Raw genomic sequence first — 17,014 nt, forward strand, 5'->3', positions numbered from 1 at the left:
TAAGGAGGAACTAAGGGGGGAGAGGCTGCGCAATGTAACTTCGATTGCTCTGTTGAGGGCGGGGCTCGATGGCGAACCTTTGGCTGCTCTAGTGGGGGTTTATGGGGACAAAAAGGATTGGGCCGGGGTAGATCTGAGCCCAGCATTGACCCGCTCCATCATCTCCTCAGTGAATTTCAGGTGTGGGGATGAGGGAGAAAGGGAGGGGAGGAGGGTGATGGCCTGTCAGGGGTTCCGGGGACTGGGGAAGGTCGTGGTCCCTGGTCCTGGTCGTTGGTGTTGTTGAGAGAGTTGGAGGCGAGTAGGGACCCCTCTTCTTGCCTCAGATGTCTCTCCTTTCTGAGGCTCTTCCCGGGTGGGGGCAGATGGAGCTCCTCCTCAAGGTTTCTGCTGGGCTTTGTCTGTTCTTGGAGTACTGTTTGTTCCTCTTTATGAGATAACTCCTCGTTTATCTCAGCCTTGGCACCAAGCACAGATGGATGACGTATGGAATAAAACAAGTTGGAGGTGAACAGTTTCACCCCAGACTTGTTAAAATTAAATCCATTTGCTTTAAACAGATGCCTGCGTTCCCAAAAAATATTAAAGTTGTTGATAAAATGCACTGAGTGGTCAGTACATGCTGATATAAGCCATTTATTCAGTGCAAACAATCTGCTGAATCTCTCGTCTCCTCCTCTGACGGGCGGTACAGGTCCACTGATGAATACAGCTGCATTCAGAGAGTTTACAGTATTTAATAATCCAGTAAAGTCCCGTTTCAGAACCTCCGACTGTTGTTTGGACACATCGTTTGACCCTGTATGCAGAACAATGTTTGTCACAGTTGGATATTCATCTGCAATCTGAAGAATTCTCTCCTTCAGGTTGTTGACCATATCCTTAGGAAAGCAGAGGACTTTAGTGTTCTTACCGCACATCCTTTGTACATCCTTTACGGCAGAGTCACCCACAATCAGAGTTTCAGGCTTAGCCTTTAGCTTTCCCTGTGGCCTTTTACTTTTCAAGAGATTTTCAGACCTTACTTCGCTACTTTTAGGTGGATGGTTGTCTGATATAGATGCAGGGTCCTTTGATAGTGGAGCAAATCTGTTCTGCAGTTTCACATTCAGTTGTTTTGGAGGTTTGTTGTTAACCTTCCTATTCACGGTTGTCCAGTCCTGTTTCCTCCCGTATACAGGGGTAGAAGAGCTTCTCTGTCCCGTAGGAAGTGAAGGCCAGTCGGTTTCAGAGATTTCAGCTCGCTGTGCTCTGCCTGTGATACGTCCTCCCCCTTCCAAGAGACATGATTTATGTCTTGGTTTTGCACCAAGACAGTCCAAGGGGGGATTATCGCTTGAGGATTTATAATAATGATGCACAGAGTCTACTTTCTTGGTCATGTTATCTGTGCTCCTTAGCTGTGTACTAGCTTGCTCATCGCCATTGTTTTGAATCAAAGGCAAGGTTGTTTCATTTCCACACAGTCCATTTACCTCCACGTTTACTTCTAAGCGATGAATTTTTGTCTCCAGTACTGCAATCTTCTGCAGGAGGCTGTGGTAGTCATCTGTGGAGAGGGAAGGCATCTTGTTGCTAGTTAGCCTAGCGGTTAGCACCTTTCCAGGCTATTGAGGCTGTTCGGTGCCCAGACGCTGTAATCAGGCTTCAGCTGTGTCTAGGCCACAGACACACGGAGCGCTGAGGATAAGGTAACTAAAAATGTTGCTGTTTCTGTTAAGAACACTTTAGTCCTAATGATCTATAAGTGTCCAGAAGCTCTCACAGGTAAGCTCATATAGAAAAAAAGGAAAAAATCAGCATAAAAATCAATAAAAATCAATAAAAGAAGCAAAGCATTTGAAGAGCAAAGAGAGGAAGCGTCCACACTCATGAAAAGGGGCGGTCATTAGTGGGAGTAGGGTGGCAGACAGAGGGGCCCAGGATGGTGTTGTTGGCGGTCCAGGAGGATGTCTTTTAGCTCCTCTAGGAAGGTGAGGAGACGTTGGGTGTTGTAAGACCCAAGGACAGCATGCCGGTGGACAAGCCCCTCCGAACCCATGGCCGCACAAAGGGTGATATTACCCCCCCGTTGGCCAGGGACCTCAGTGATGGCTCTTTGGCCAATGATGTTACGGCCTCTTTGCCTTCGTTTCTGCAGGTTGAAGCCTCATCCAGGAAGAGGTACTCATGAGGTCTGGCCATCGCGTCCAACTGTAACATCCTCTGTGAAAATGTGAAAGTGCACAGGTGTTCAGAACAACAGTCAATCAGGTAGCACAGTATTGTCCAGAAGTAATGTAGGCCACTGAGCAACACAGTATGTCCACTAACTGTACTGTGAACATGGATGTATACTTACTTGCACATACTCGTAACGTAGGTCTTTGTGTCGCGCAGAGTTGCGATCAAAGGGAACCCTATAGACCTGTTTCATCCGCGTCTTTTGGCGCCGGAGAACTCGGTCTATTGTGGCCAAGCTGACATTGTCAATGCTCTCAAAGTTGACATTATCGGCAATGACTTTGTCTCTGATCTCTCGGAGTCTGATGAGGTTGTTCCCACGAATCATATCCACAATGAGGGTTTCTTGTGCGGCTGTAAATATGGCAACCCTCCCACCTCTATGTGGCATTCTTTCAACTCTAAAGAAAGAAACATGTGTTGTCAATGTTGTCAACAGTTGTGACTGTGTTACAATACAGTCACAACTGATTTGAACTCCTCTTCCTCGTTGGCCTGCTCCTCTTCTTCCAGGGCCAGCTCTTCTCCCTCCTCTGCATCGAATTCCTCTTCCCCTGACTCTGCCTTCATCCATTATGTTTGTTTGGAATCTGCACTCTGAACTTGCTTTTATACATGTGGTCACAGCATTAGCAACAAGTGTCTTCAATTTTGAGTCGTTGTGTGTAATGAATGACGCAAGGTGTGTTCATTGTGTTCAAATATCGCTGACTGTGGCAAGCATGTTGCATCACATGAGCTTTCATTTGAGAATATGAGCAGAGTTCTTTTGCAACTTGTGTCTTAGCAAGGAAAGATGTGGTTAGATTTGTGACAACCGAAGATTGTGTTCTGTGAATTGTGTCTTCATGTCACATGTGTTTATGATATTGGTAAATGATGGCTAGATTTAGTAAATGTGTTTAGACAACTGGTCATTTGGTTTAGAGGATTGGTTTTTGTGTTTTAGCATTTGAGAAAAACTGTAAGATTTGTATAAGCTGAGTAAGATCAGCTTACAGCTGAACATGTTTTCAAAAGCTAATTGAAGCTAAAAGCTAATTGAAAAAAAATGAGAGAAACAACGATTTTGTAAATTAAGATTTTTTTAACTTCCTAGGACCTGGCATCCACATATGTGAACATCATATTTTGGGTTCTCTAGACCACAATGCTAAATTTTGCTCTACAAGGGCCTGATATCTTTAATCGTTCTTTGTTACAGTCATACGCTTTCCTGCAACTGTTAGCAGCACTTCAAATGAGCCACGTTGCTCAAAGGAGCACAATTGTTGTTTCTCATTTTGTTTTTGTACTCAGGAAAAATGCAGAGCATCCCATATAATTTGGGACAATGTGAGCTTTCTCCGAGGTCCAGGAATATGCAATTGGTTTCACAATGAGCAGCATTTTATCAATGTGTTTCTTCCACCATACTCTTCCCATACTTTTCCTTTTGAACCCTATTGAGGAGTTTTTCTCAGCATAGAGATAGGACTGGAAACTTGCCAGGACTGGATTTGGCATGCTAAAGGATTCTTTCCTCGTTGCACTGCAAGGGAGACCATAGCATGTAATGTGGATGAAGTCCTGTGGCCTGACCCAGCACAGAAGCGTGATGCTGAGGCAGAATAAATTATCTGATTAAGCTGTAAAAATATATAATTTCTATATATACAAATATATGCTGTCTAGTATCTAGCTAGCTAGCTGGCTATCTAGATATCTATATTGTTTTTCTTGCAGTTCTTTTTTGTTAAAATGTGAATACAAGTATAAATGAATGAATAGATAAATATTATTTTCCTGCTATCTCACAGGGTTTTGTATTTATTTCTGTAGTGTGTAATGGTTGCTAAGTTGAGTTTGCACATTGGCTGGTTTTGTGTGGTTTTTGACAGTAGTGCTTGATTTTGAGAAAAGTTAAAATAGTTTGGGGTCAAATGTTTGGTTTTGCAATACAAGTCGAAGGTTTTGTGTGTGTAACTTGGATTTTAGAGGTTGTGTTTAGTGTTTTGAGACAAAGAGATGAGATTTTAGGAAATGTGTTTTATCAATTCAGAAAAACTTAATTTGAATTAAATACTGTTCTTAGACAGAATAAAACAGACATGGAAATACTGTCCCCCTGTTGTCAGGCTGTAATTGTCTGATGTGACTGTGCTCCTCCTGCATTGGTCTTTTGATTCACAGTTTTTCTCAATCGCTTGTCTTTCTTCCTTCATTCCTTTTTTTTTCCTTTAAAAGTGATAATAAATAATTCATAGGTTCTTCTGTAGTAGTTATATGATGTACTCACTGATTCAGTTACCAAAATGCTTTGTAATCTTCTAGATGGCTTTAAGGTTACAAAAGGATTTATTAAGATTTGTATAAGCTGAGTAAGATCAGCTAACAGCTGAACATGTTTTCAAAAGCTAATTGAAAAAAATGAGAGAAACAAAGATTTTGTAAATTAAGAATTTTTTTTAATTTCCTAGGACCTGGCATCCACATATGTGAACATCATATTTTGGGTTGTCTAGACCAGCGGTCCCCAATCCCCGGTCCGAGGCCCGGGGGTTGGGGACCGCTGGTCTAGACCACAATGCTAAATTTTGCTCTACAAGGATATCTGGTCTTAAAAAATAAAACAGGTCAATGATGAGATGAACTAACGGGAGTGTGTTTTGTTCTGTCACTTCTGCCAGATGTTTATTTACACATTCATCTGTTCAAAATGCAAACAGCCATATTTTATGTTTGTTACTCAGAGGCATATGTGCTGATGCAGCACGGAATATGGAAGTTCTTGTGATTTCTGGCTGTAATAATTTCAAAATAAAACTTGAAAATGATCACAGGTCCACCTGAAGACAGCTTGAACAAGAACAAGGGTTCATAACTGATGACAGATGATAACAGCTCTTAGAAATGCGTAAATATGTCTATGTATTAGTGTTTTTTTATTTCCCTTTTGATGGTCTTGGTGATGTGTTAAATATAGAAATCAATTGGTCAGAAAAACTGGACTTCTTTGGAGAAACTTCTAGAACAGGGGCGTCGAACTCCAGGCCTCGAGGGCCGGTGTCCTGCAGGTTTTAGATCTCACCCTGGGTCAACACACCTGAATCAAATGATAAGTTCATTAGCTGGCATCTGGAGAACTTCAAGACATGTTGAGGAGGTAATTTAGCCATTTGAATCAGCTGTGTTGGATCAAGGACACGTCTAAAACCTGCAGGACACCGGCCCTCGAGGCCTGAAGTTCAACACCTGTGTTCTAGAAGGTACCTTATTGTTATGAGCAATTGTTATTGTTTTATCACTGAATTAAATAAAAACTGCATTAAAAAGAACAACAAAGTGATGACCAGACATGGGCAGTAACACGTTAAAAGTAACATGTTACAAGCTTTGAGTGCTCAGAAGAGTAGAAAAGCGCTATATAAGAACCAGTCCATTTACAGGACTCAGTGCCACTGAATCTTTGATTTTATTTATTTTTTGCTGTGTTTTACTTGCATCTATTTGAAAGAGTGAGTGTAAACGCAAAAACCGATTTTATTTAATATGCTGGAATATGCCAAAAATAGGATTAAATGTTAAACAAATTTCTTCCAGTCAGAGAATGTTGCATATGATTTAATAGGTTAATTGGATAATCGAAATTGTCACTAGGTGTGAATGTGCGAGTGAATGTGAGTGTGAATGGTTGTCTGTCCCTGTGTGTTGGCCCTGCGACAGACTGGCGACCTGTCCAGGGTGTACCCCGCCTCTCGCCCTATGACAGCTGGGATAGGCTCCAGCGCCCCCCGCGACCCTGGAAAGGATAAGCGGAAGCGAATGGATGGATGGATGGATGCAGGAATATGCAAAAAATAGGTTTAAATGTTAAACAAATTTCTTCCAGTCAGAGAATGTTGCATATGATTTAATTTCTGCTTGATGCATAAAGTTAAAGCTAAAGAATAGAATTGGGCAGAAAGGTCTATTGCTTTATTAAGTATTCAGGTTGTGTATCATGTTTTTAAAGAGTAACTAAATAATAAATTAACTAATTACTTTTGAAAATAAGTAATCAGTAAAGTAAAGGGATTACTTTCTTGGAGAAGTAATCAGTAATTAGGAACTGAATACGATTTTCAAGTAACTTGACCAACACTGATTATGACAGATATGTCTACCCCATCTATGGAAGATTATCCCAAAACAGCCTTTTAAACAACCACATGTCTTTGGAAGCATAAATTACTGAGTTTACGAGGTGCAAAAATTATTTTGAAGTGTAGATGTCGTGACGTGAGCTGAGCTGGCAGCTACTGTGTTAGCAGCAACACCTTACATTTTAAAGAGCAAAACAAACCAATACAAGTCCCAAATTCAGACACACATTTGAATAAAAGCAAAAGCTCAGAGAAGATAAATACCAATGTGAGCAGCTGTCAGGAGAACACAGAGACCAACAGTTTTACAATGTCAGAGGTGATCTTTGACCCTCTTTTTCATTTTGCATTTTAAGAGTCAGGAGCTTCACCTGATGAACATCTACAGGAGAAACAGATGTGAGAGTTGGGAAATGTTGATCAACATTTACAAACAGCTTCTCACACTGCAAACTCTGAGAACCACAGGCTTCTTTTTTGCACTGGATGACTTAGTGTTAAAATGTGACATAGTGGTCATTTTTTCTTTTTAATCGATTTTATCGCACTGACATTAATTGCTTACTCCATTTTAACACTTAAAATGTCTTTCTTTCTCCGTTCCTTTCCTTTTCCTGTAAAAGTGATAATAAATAATTCATAGGTTCTTCTGTAGATGTATGATGTTACAATTAGATTTATTATTGAGAACAGTTTAATACATTTCACAGGTCCCACATTTCTTCTACATATTAATCACATCAATAGAAAAAATATCAGACAGTAAAATAAACATCATGTTTTCTATGTTCACTTTATTTCTGTTTGAACAACTTCATTCTGGTCTTTCTTTCAAAAGACACATGCATACTGTCCTCCAAATCCTGCTTTCTCACAAATACTTCTGTGAGGCTTTGAGCAAACTGCATCAAACCAACACTTCAGATCTTTAGCTCCGCCTTTTTCCCCCATCCTCACACAGTCCTCTCCATCAGGATGTTCACTTTTCCAATTGTCTGGCTCACCTTTGCTCCAAAACTCCAAACTAAGTGATGAAAAACAAAAAGAAGTAAAATCTGTAACGTTAATTCTGGAAATGACAAAAATATATTTTCACAACAATCAAACCTTTCATTCAGTGGTGATCCGTCCGCCCACACCCATCTGCCCTCTACTGCTGAGTCTGTCAGTCCGATCCAGAACTTGTCCTGAACTTCAGTCATTACATCTCTCAGTCTTCTCTCCAGGAAAGTCTGATCAGGAAAATATGATGAAAATCACCTTGTTAGACTTTTCTGTGCTGAGAAGATGAAACATAAAGATGTGATAAAACATATGAGAACATGAACCTGCAGCAGTGTTTCATACCTGCTCCTCTCTGCTCTCTATCTTAACCAGGTCTCCTCCTTTAGCTCTACATTGATCTCTGCTCTCGTTCCAGGATGATTTATTGTTGGAGAAGTAATAGCACTTTCCTCCATGTTGCTCCCAGCCTCCTTCACATTTATAACAAGGATCATCTTTGAAGAGATTACAGCAACAACTTCAGTCAGGTGGAAGAATCACTGTTCATGTTTGTGTGAACTCAGCTTGAAGTTTGTGTCTCAGAGACAAAATCTATAACTTACTTATTACTTTAGGTCCTGGACAGGTCGGCTGCACCGTGCTGCATGATTTTATCTTAGAGAGAGTCTCTGTTAGAATAAAGAATAAAACAGTCATCAGTCATTCATCATCTATTTTTATCTAAAGCTTGAATTAAAAAACAAATAATCATTTACATGGAATAAAAAAGACCGACTCAGCTGTGTGTCATGAGTTTGATTTAGACTGAAGGTTAGAAACAATCAGCTGTATATGCTTACCTGTCAGATTACTTTTACACTTCATTTTGTGATGTTTCAGGTTTTCGAGCTCTTTGTTAGCTCTAATTTTGTCACACGCTGATTAAAAAAGAACAAACAAACCAGTCAGTCAGTGAGGTTTGTTTACACTGAAAGGATTTTTGTAGCTTTGTGTTTTCAGTGTTTCTTTAGTTCTCATGTTTTCAACTGCTGACTTAAAAATGAGAGAAACAAACAGACAGATTTTTCAGAAAACAAGAAAAACACTGGAAAGTTGGACGCATCTTTAATTTGTTGCAACACGATTAAAACAGAGCTAATGTGGGCAATCTGCAGTGTTTTACACCTTCACTGTAAATGTTTTATTCATTTGATTTACAGAAAATCAGATCATTGATTTTCTTTAAGTTAAGTAAGATGAAGGAAACCACACAAACTCACAGAGACAACAAATAACGATGAGAGCAGCTGCCAGCAGGATACAGAGAACCACCAGTGCCACTCTCTCTGTGGTGACCTTTGACCCTCTCTTTGATTTTGCATGCTGAGAGTCAGGAGCTTCACCTGATGAACATTTAGAGGAGAAACAATGTGAGAGTTCAGAAAAATGTGTATTTATCAGTTACAACAGTTTTAAACAGTTTCTCATGTTACAATACTTTAGTACTATTACAGCACACTGAACTGTAGCTGAGTGTCAATACAAGAACATTAAAGATGATTAAGATGCTTTGCACAGGAAACATTTGAGTTAAAACATGTTAACATGTCACACATCCTTTTGGTCAGTTCCTGTTTTTGTTTTTGCTCTTCACAGCTTCATTTTGCAGAACTTTCAAACACTCTTTCTTCATCAATTACTTTTGACTCTTACATTTCTGATTTATTAAAACATTTTAAAAATTCATATGATTAAATAATGAATGTGGGCTCTACATATTTTTAAGTCGTATACATATAATGTTGTTCTATTCCAGCACAAACATCATAACTTTAATTAAAAGTCTGATGATGATCACTCAGATCTGACTGAAGCTCCGTCACCTTCCTGTTGTTTTACCACCACATTAATGTTCTTACCTTCTATGAAGCTCATGGACGGCTCATCATGCTGAAACTTCAAGATCCTGACTTCAGACTTAATCCAACAGTCTCTGAATCACAAAACACAACAAAACGTTGAAATTCTGTTTCCTTTGTTATTTATCGTAGATTCAATTCTTTATACATTTAACAGAAAACTGATGTAGCTAAGCATTGATGCTCACTCTAATTGCTTCCTTACTCCTTCTAACTTCTGTTTTACAGCTTAAAAAAGCAACTTCCTGTTGACTAAGTCTGGCTCCTCCTGTCAGAATAACGGCTTTTATTACATCTGAAGCAAGGTTTCTTTTTCTATTGTTGAAATGTCTGTCCCTGTGGTAAATTGTGCTGATCTCTTGCATACAAATGCAACAACATTTTCATGAGTTGCATCACATTTGCAGGCAGTTAAAAGGAAGATCAAAATAAAAAGTATTTAAGCAGAACAAAATGAGGAACTGCCCATGAGATGAGGTGAAATTTTAGGGTGCTGTTAAAATAGTTGTTTCACAAATGTGGCACAACCTAAGGTTTTCTCAACAATCAAGCCTTTTGCACAATCCTGAACCATCCACCCACAAATATCTGCCCTCTACTGCTGAGTCTGTCAGTCTGATCAAGAACTTGTCATCTTCATTCATGATGTTTCTCATTCTTCTCTCCAGAAATGTCTGAACTGAAACAGTTGAGGAAATGACTCCCTTAGGGAGAGGTGGATGTTGTCCAAGAAAAAGACAAATCTGGATAATAACTCCCACCCACTCCATGACATGCTGGCCCGCCACAGGAGCGCGCTCAGTGAGAGACTGAGATTATCAAAAAGCACCACTGAATGACACAGGAAATCATTCCAGTGTGGTGGACTTTTGTGTGACATGTTTAACTATATAACTATATACACTATATATCTATCTGCACTGAATATATATATTTTAACTTTCACTTAGTCTTAAGCACATCTTTGTTAAGGTAGTACAGTAACAGGGCTGTTAATGTAAGGGGAGAGATCTCCTGAATACCTCACTCTCCAACTCTGGTAACTAACCTCCCCCAATACACACTCAATGTCTTTGATGATGCACAACCAAAACAGTAACATTGTAACAGAGATCCTGAACACATCACGATAAAATATCATACAAGATAATCACACACACACACTCACTAACCTACACTGAAGTGTTTTATATGTTAAGCATGTAACCTATGTAGTTATAAGATTGTGCCACTTGCTTTGTAAGATTTAATAATTAGGATTAATGTGCAATGTCTGACAGTGTCATGACCTGTTGTGATAGGCCAAAGCCAAGGGGTAGCTGGAGACCTGACTGACCTCTGGCCAGGACCTTGGCCGCTACCTGATCTTGCAGCTGTGTTTGGCTGGAGGACAGGTGGGAAAGTTACCCAGCAGCAGGGGGCGGGGATACTGGTCCCTATATATTAGGGGGACCAGATGATACCCCAGCACTTTTTTCCTGCTGCTACTTTCTGTCCGTCTCTGTGTTACTCTGCTGTCTGTGCCTAAGGCTGTACGCCCAAGGGTTTTGCTTTGCTTGATTTCTGCTATGTAATTGTCTTGCTAAATGTCTGGATGTATTTGTCCTGCTGTCCATATGCTTCAGTGTATTAAACTCTGTTCCATGAATTCTGCTCTTTTCCAGAGCATCTTTTTGAGTGCCTTGATTTTAATTGGATATAAAAAGTTGGATCTCTATCAGGATTGCTTCAAAATTTGTGACCACAGTGTGTCACCAGTTTGAATAAGACTGACAGTTAAAAACAATCAAAGTGTGACCAAAACCGGTATACTGGCCATGAATGCTTAAGTTTCAGATTTTATTGACACTTTTTGTTCTCATACATTCAAATACTGACTAAGAAATGAGAGACAACAAAGATTTTATGAATTCCAACAGATTAAAAAAAAGAATTACACACCACATCTGAAAAGTAGCACACAAGGGGAAGCTGAAAAGAAAATAAGCACACTGATTCCTACACATTATAGATCATAAATCTTCATTTTCTTTCTTTTTTTTTTAATGGCTTTGTTTTTTAACTTTAGAAGTCAAAAGTTGTAAAGATATTTGTGTGTAAACAGAACTTTTTTACGTTACTATAAGACCTTTCCTCCTTTGGTAATTAGGAAAGAATTAAATCATATCATGTGTTGATTGATAAAACACTGACCTGAAGGTATTTGTTTTTACATGCAGATGATATTTTATCCACATTTACACATTACAGTTTTTCTGAATTGCTTAAACACTAAATCCCATTGTAAAAACTAAACTGTCAACTATGAAAACTCTTTCATCAAATCAATCCCACAGCTGCCAAAATCTTAAACACCAATGGTTAGGACACCATTTGCCAATCTGAATCACCCATTTACCAAAACTCCAAACACATTCTCAAAAACAAAACACATTTAGCAGTGTGGTGCACTTGGTGGTGCACACCGGCTACAGAAGTGAAACACAACTAACACACTGTTTTCATCATTAACACACTACCACTCAAGATTGAAAACACGTGTTGCAACCTCTTCTTCTGCTTTTTGCGAGATTGAACGCAGCTTCATCCGCGAAGATGTATTCATGAGGCCTAACCATTGAGTCAAGCTCAAAGATTCTCTGTACACAACAAACTAATTTTAGTTTTGTAAATGAAATAGTATGATGTATACATGTGCTATGCATACGAGTATACTTATAACTAAATGGTATTTTGTTTAGAATTGAAAGACGGCCACATGAAGGTGGAAGAACACGCATGTGCTCACAACACCAGGAGACACTTATTGTGGATATGGTCCGTCAGAATAATCCAATTTGACTGCATGAAATCCAGCATTGGATTATAGAAGACAACATACATTTTGAATCTAGCAAAACAGGGGAAAAAAGGTCATAATGTCATAGGTCAACGTACCATTATTGAACTGCCTGGCCAGCGTGGTGGAAATGTAACTATTACAGTTTTTTCTGATTGCTTAAGCACATTTTTTGTAACTATTGGCTATTTTTGCAAAACTCTACACACAAATAAGAAAACCTGTCACCCAATTATCAAAACATTGTAGTTCTCTTGCAAAAGCGAACACAGCTAGATTAACTCTTCACACCTTCGTAAAAATGGTGTTTTCGTATCAAACAGTACACACAAGCCATCATCTACTAAGCACACAATGCACCAACTACACACTGATGGTATGAATACAAAACACATCTGGCTTTTGCTTTCTCTGTGCACAAGGTAGGCTATGTCAGTTTGAGCTCATACTTTTGTCATAGATCCGTAAGCATAGAGGGATCCAAACTTCAAGTACTGGTGTTTATTCACACACATCAAAACAAACACAAGTGTTTATTTCCAAGTATAGGATTATTTGCAATCACCATATTGACTGTATGGGTTTCTTGGTCTGCAGTGAACATTCTTCCTCTGCCCCCAGCATCTGGTCATCTAGCAATTCTGTAAAGTAACAATTTCAGTATTTTTACATCTATGGTATTGTTTTGTTTCTCATTAGCATATGGCAGTGCTACAAATGTTAGTGCAAAGTGACTGTACTAACCGATTCTCATTTCAAAATGTCCTTATGATGCTTGCTACAGTGTAGCGGCTCGAGTTAGGCTGAACCCGTTGGCCAGCTTCCCTCAGGGTCATTCCATGGTTGATTACATGGTCCACTATTGTAGCTCTGATGTCATAAGCAATTCTATTTCTTACTCTTCTTACCCTTCATCTTCCCCCTCCTCGTCCTCCTCTCCCCCCTCCTCGTCCTCCTCTACCCCCTCCTCGCCTCCTCTTGCTCCTCCTTGTCCTTGTCGTCCTCTTCATTCTACTTCTTCACCTCCACGTCCTCTTCCTCGCCCTCCTCTACTTCTCACTCTTCCTGCTCCCTCCATTGTACTCCACACACACAGCTTACCTGTATTATAGAGCTTAGGCTGATTGCAAAGTGAACTAATTATCTAAAAAAGTTTTCACATGTGAAAGTGTGCCAGACAGTTGGCAAAATAGTGTTAATGATAGCCATACATGTGTATAATTTTGCTAGGAGTGTGTTGGAAATTTGGTAATTGAGTGTAAGCAGTGAGTTGTGTTTACAGTTCTGCAAAGTGTGTGTTACAAAATGGCAAACTGAGTGCAAAGCAGTGTTTGTGCTTTTAGTTTTGCAAACTCAGTGAGTGGTTTTGCTATAAGTATTAATAGTTTTAGAAATTGTGCTATAAGAATCACAGTTATTGTTTAAGCATTCAGAAAAAACTGTAATGCTGCCATCAGCAGCTATAGGGTTCTCCATAGTCATGTTATTGTTGAGCCATACAACAACAAACTTCTAGCAACATTCATGGATGGTCTACAGGATGCTTTGCTTGAGTAGTGAGATTGCGAATAGGCAGAGCATCCCATATCATTTGGGACAATGTGAGCTTTCACCAAGGTCCAGGAATATGCAATTGGTTTCACAATGAGCAGCATTTAATCAATGCGTTTCTTCCACCATACTCTGCCTTTTGAACCCTACTGAGGAGTTTTTCTCAGCATGGAGATAGGACTGGAATCTTGCCAGGGCTGGATTTGGTGTGCTTAAGGATTCTTTCCTCGTTGCACTGCAAGGGAGACCATAGCATGTAATGTGGATGAAGTCCTGTGGCCTGATCCAGCACAGAAGCGTGATGCTGAGGCAGAATAAATTATCTGATTAAGCTGTAAAAATATATAATTTGTATATATACGTAAATACAGTAAGATCATAATTCACGTCGGCAGTAATGACACCCGGTTACGCCAATCGGAGGTCACTAAAATCAATATTGAATCGGTGTGTAACTTTGCCAAAACAATGTCGGATTCTGTAGTTTTCTCTGGTCCCCTCCCCAATCAGACCAGGAGTGACATGTTTAGCCGCATGTTCTCCTTAAATTGCTGGCTGTCTGAGTGGTGTCCCAGAAACGATGTGGGCTTCATAGATAATTGGCAAACCTTCTGGAGGAAACCTGGTCTTGTTAGGAGAGACGGCATCCATCCCACTTTGGATGGAGCAGCTCTCATTTCTAGAAATATGGACCAATTTATTAAACCCCCAAAATATGACTATCCAGAGTTGGGACCAGGAAGCAGAGTTGCAGTCTTACACGCCTCTCTGCAGCTTCTCTCCTCCTGCCCCCCAAAAACCCATCTCCATTGAGACTGTGTCAACTCCCAAAAAGACAAAAAACAAACCAAAACCAGCAATAAACAACTTAAACATAAAAATCACAAAGAAAGAACAATACAGTATCCACATCTGAACCAAAGAGTAAAACAGTGAAATGTGGATTATTAAATATTAGGTCTCTCTCCTCCAAGTCTCTGTTAGTACATGACTTAATAATTGATCAACAAATCGATTTACTCTGCCTTACAGAAACCTGGTTGCAGCAGGATGAGTATGTTAGTTTAAATGAATCAACACTCCCGAGTCATTCTAACTACCAGAAATCTCGAAGCACAGGCCGAGGGGCGGTGTGGCAGCAATTTTCACACCAGCCTATTAATTAACGAAAGACCAAGACAGACTTTTAATTCATTTGAAAGCCTGATGCTTAGCCTCGTCCACCCCAGCTGTAAAACTCAGAAACCAGTCTTACTTGTTATCATATATTGTCCACCTGGGCCTTACACAGAGTTTCTCTCTGATTTCTCAGACTTTTATCTGATTTAGTGCTCAGCTCAGATAAAATAATTATTGTGGGTGATTTTAACATCCATGTAGATGCTAAAAATGACAGCCTCAACATCGCATTTAATCTGTTATTAGACTCAATTGGCTTCTCTCAAAATGTAAAAGAACCCACCCACCACTTTAATCACACTCTAGATCTTGTTTTAACGTATGGCATAGAAACTGAACATTTAACAGTGTTTCCTGAAAACCCTCTGCTGTCTGATCATTTCCTGATAACATTTACATTTACAATAATTGATTACACAGCAGTGGAGAGTAGACTTTATCAAAGTAGATGTCTTTCTGAAAGTGCTGTAACTAAGTTTAAGAATATAATCCACCCACTGTTATCATCTTCAATGCCCTGTACCAACATAGAGCAGAGCAGCTATCTGAACGCTACTCCAACAGAGGTCGATTATCTTGTTAATAATTTTACCTCCTCACTACGTACGACTCTGGATACTGTAGCTCCTGTGAAAACTAAGGCCTCAAATGCGAAGTAGCTGACTCCGTGGTATAATTCTCAAACACGTAGCCTAAAGCAGATAACTCGTAAGCTGGAGAGGAAGTGGCGTGTCACAAATTTAGAGGATCATCATTTAGCCTGGAGAAATAGTTTGCTGCTTTATAAGAAAGCCCTCCATAAAGCCAGGACATCTTACTATTCGTCACTGATTGAAGAAAATAAGAACAACCCCAGGTTTCTCTTCAGCACTGTAGCCAGGCTGACAAAAGTCAGAGCTCTACTGAGCCAACAATCCCTTTAACGTTAACTAGTAATGACTTCATGAACTTCTTCACAAATAAAATTTTTATCATTAGAGAAAAAATTACCAATAATCATCCCACAGATGTAACATTATCTACAGCTACTTTTAGTACCATCGATGTTAAGTTAGACTCTTTTTCTCCAATTGATCTTTCTGAGTTAACTTCAATAATTAATTCCTCCAAACCATCAACGTGTCTTTTAGACCCCATTCCTACAAAACTGCTCAAAGAAGTCCTGCCATTAATTAATTCTTCGATCTTAAATATGATCAACCTCTCTCTAATAATCGGCTATGTACCACAGGCCTTCAAGGTGGCTGTAGTTAAACCTTTACTTAAAAAGCCATCTCTAGACCCAGCAGTCTTAGCTAATTATAGGCCAATCTCCAACCTTCCTTTCATATCAAAAATCCTTGAAAGAGTAGTTGTCAAACAGCTAACAGATCATCTGCAGAGGAATGGCTTATTTGAAGAGTTTCAGTCAGGTTTCAGAGCTCATCACAGCACAGAAACAGCTTTAGTGAAGGTTACAAATGATCTTCTTATGGCCTCTGACAGTGGACTCATCTCTGTGCTTGTCCTGCTAGACCTCAGTGCTGCGTTTGATACTGTTGACCATAATATCCTATTAGAGCGATTAGAACATGCTGTAGGTATTACAGGTACTGCACTGCAGTGGTTTGTATCATATCTATCTAATAGACTCCAATTTGTACATGTAAATGGAGAGTCCTCTTCACCCACTAAGGTCAATTATGGTGTTCCACAGGGTTCAGTGCTAGGACCAATTCTGTTTACATTATACATGCTTCCCTTAGGCAGCATCATTAGAAGACATAGCATAAATTTTCACTGCTATGCAGATGACACGCAGCTCTATCTATCCATGAAGCCAGGTAACACACACCAATTAGTTAAACTGCAGGAATGTCTTAAAGACATAAAGACCTGGATGGCCGCTAACTTTCTGCTTCTTAATTCAGATAAAACTGAGGTTATTGTACTCGGCCCTGAAAATCTTAGAAATATGGTATCTAACCAGATTCTTACTCTGGATGGCATTACCTTGGCCTCCAGTAACACTGTGAGGAACCTTGAGTCATTTTTGACCAGGACATGTCCTTCAACGCACATATTAAACAAATATGTAAGACTGCTTTCTTCCATTTGCGCAACATCTCTAAAATTAGAAATATCCTGTCTCAGAGTGATGCTGAAAAACTAGTTCATGCATTTATTACTTCCAGGCTGGACTACTGTAATTCTTT

At 39.6% G+C, this 17,014-nt stretch overlaps 2 protein-coding genes across 3 annotated transcripts in view; both read right to left on the reverse strand.

The window, feature by feature from the left end:
- The window catches only part of LOC116312158 (CD209 antigen-like protein E), a 32,314-nt gene extending 22,713 nt beyond the window's left edge, over positions 1 to 9,601 (reverse strand). The window contains exon 1 of the mRNA XM_039606161.1: positions 9,439 to 9,601. The gene's annotated coding sequence lies outside the window, so the exon portion shown is untranslated. The remainder of the gene's footprint in view (positions 1 to 9,438) is intronic.
- Positions 7,006 to 17,014, reverse strand: part of LOC116312167 (CD209 antigen-like protein E) — a 29,064-nt gene continuing 19,055 nt past the window's right edge. For both annotated transcript variants that reach the window (XM_039606170.1, XM_039606169.1), the window contains 6 exons: positions 8,612 to 8,734; positions 8,192 to 8,269; positions 7,955 to 8,020; positions 7,695 to 7,846; positions 7,455 to 7,579; positions 7,006 to 7,371 (listed from right to left, as the gene is read on the reverse strand). In XM_039606170.1, the coding sequence (XP_039462104.1) occupies positions 7,179 to 7,371; positions 7,455 to 7,579; positions 7,695 to 7,846; positions 7,955 to 8,020; positions 8,192 to 8,269; positions 8,612 to 8,734 (737 nt within the window). In that variant the 3' untranslated portion in view covers positions 7,006 to 7,178. The remainder of the gene's footprint in view (positions 7,372 to 7,454; positions 7,580 to 7,694; positions 7,847 to 7,954; positions 8,021 to 8,191; positions 8,270 to 8,611; positions 8,735 to 17,014) is intronic.

Source organism: Oreochromis aureus, linkage group 22, assembly GCF_013358895.1.
Source record: "Oreochromis aureus strain Israel breed Guangdong linkage group 22, ZZ_aureus, whole genome shotgun sequence".
Classification (NCBI taxonomy): Eukaryota; Metazoa; Chordata; class Actinopteri; order Cichliformes; family Cichlidae; genus Oreochromis; species Oreochromis aureus.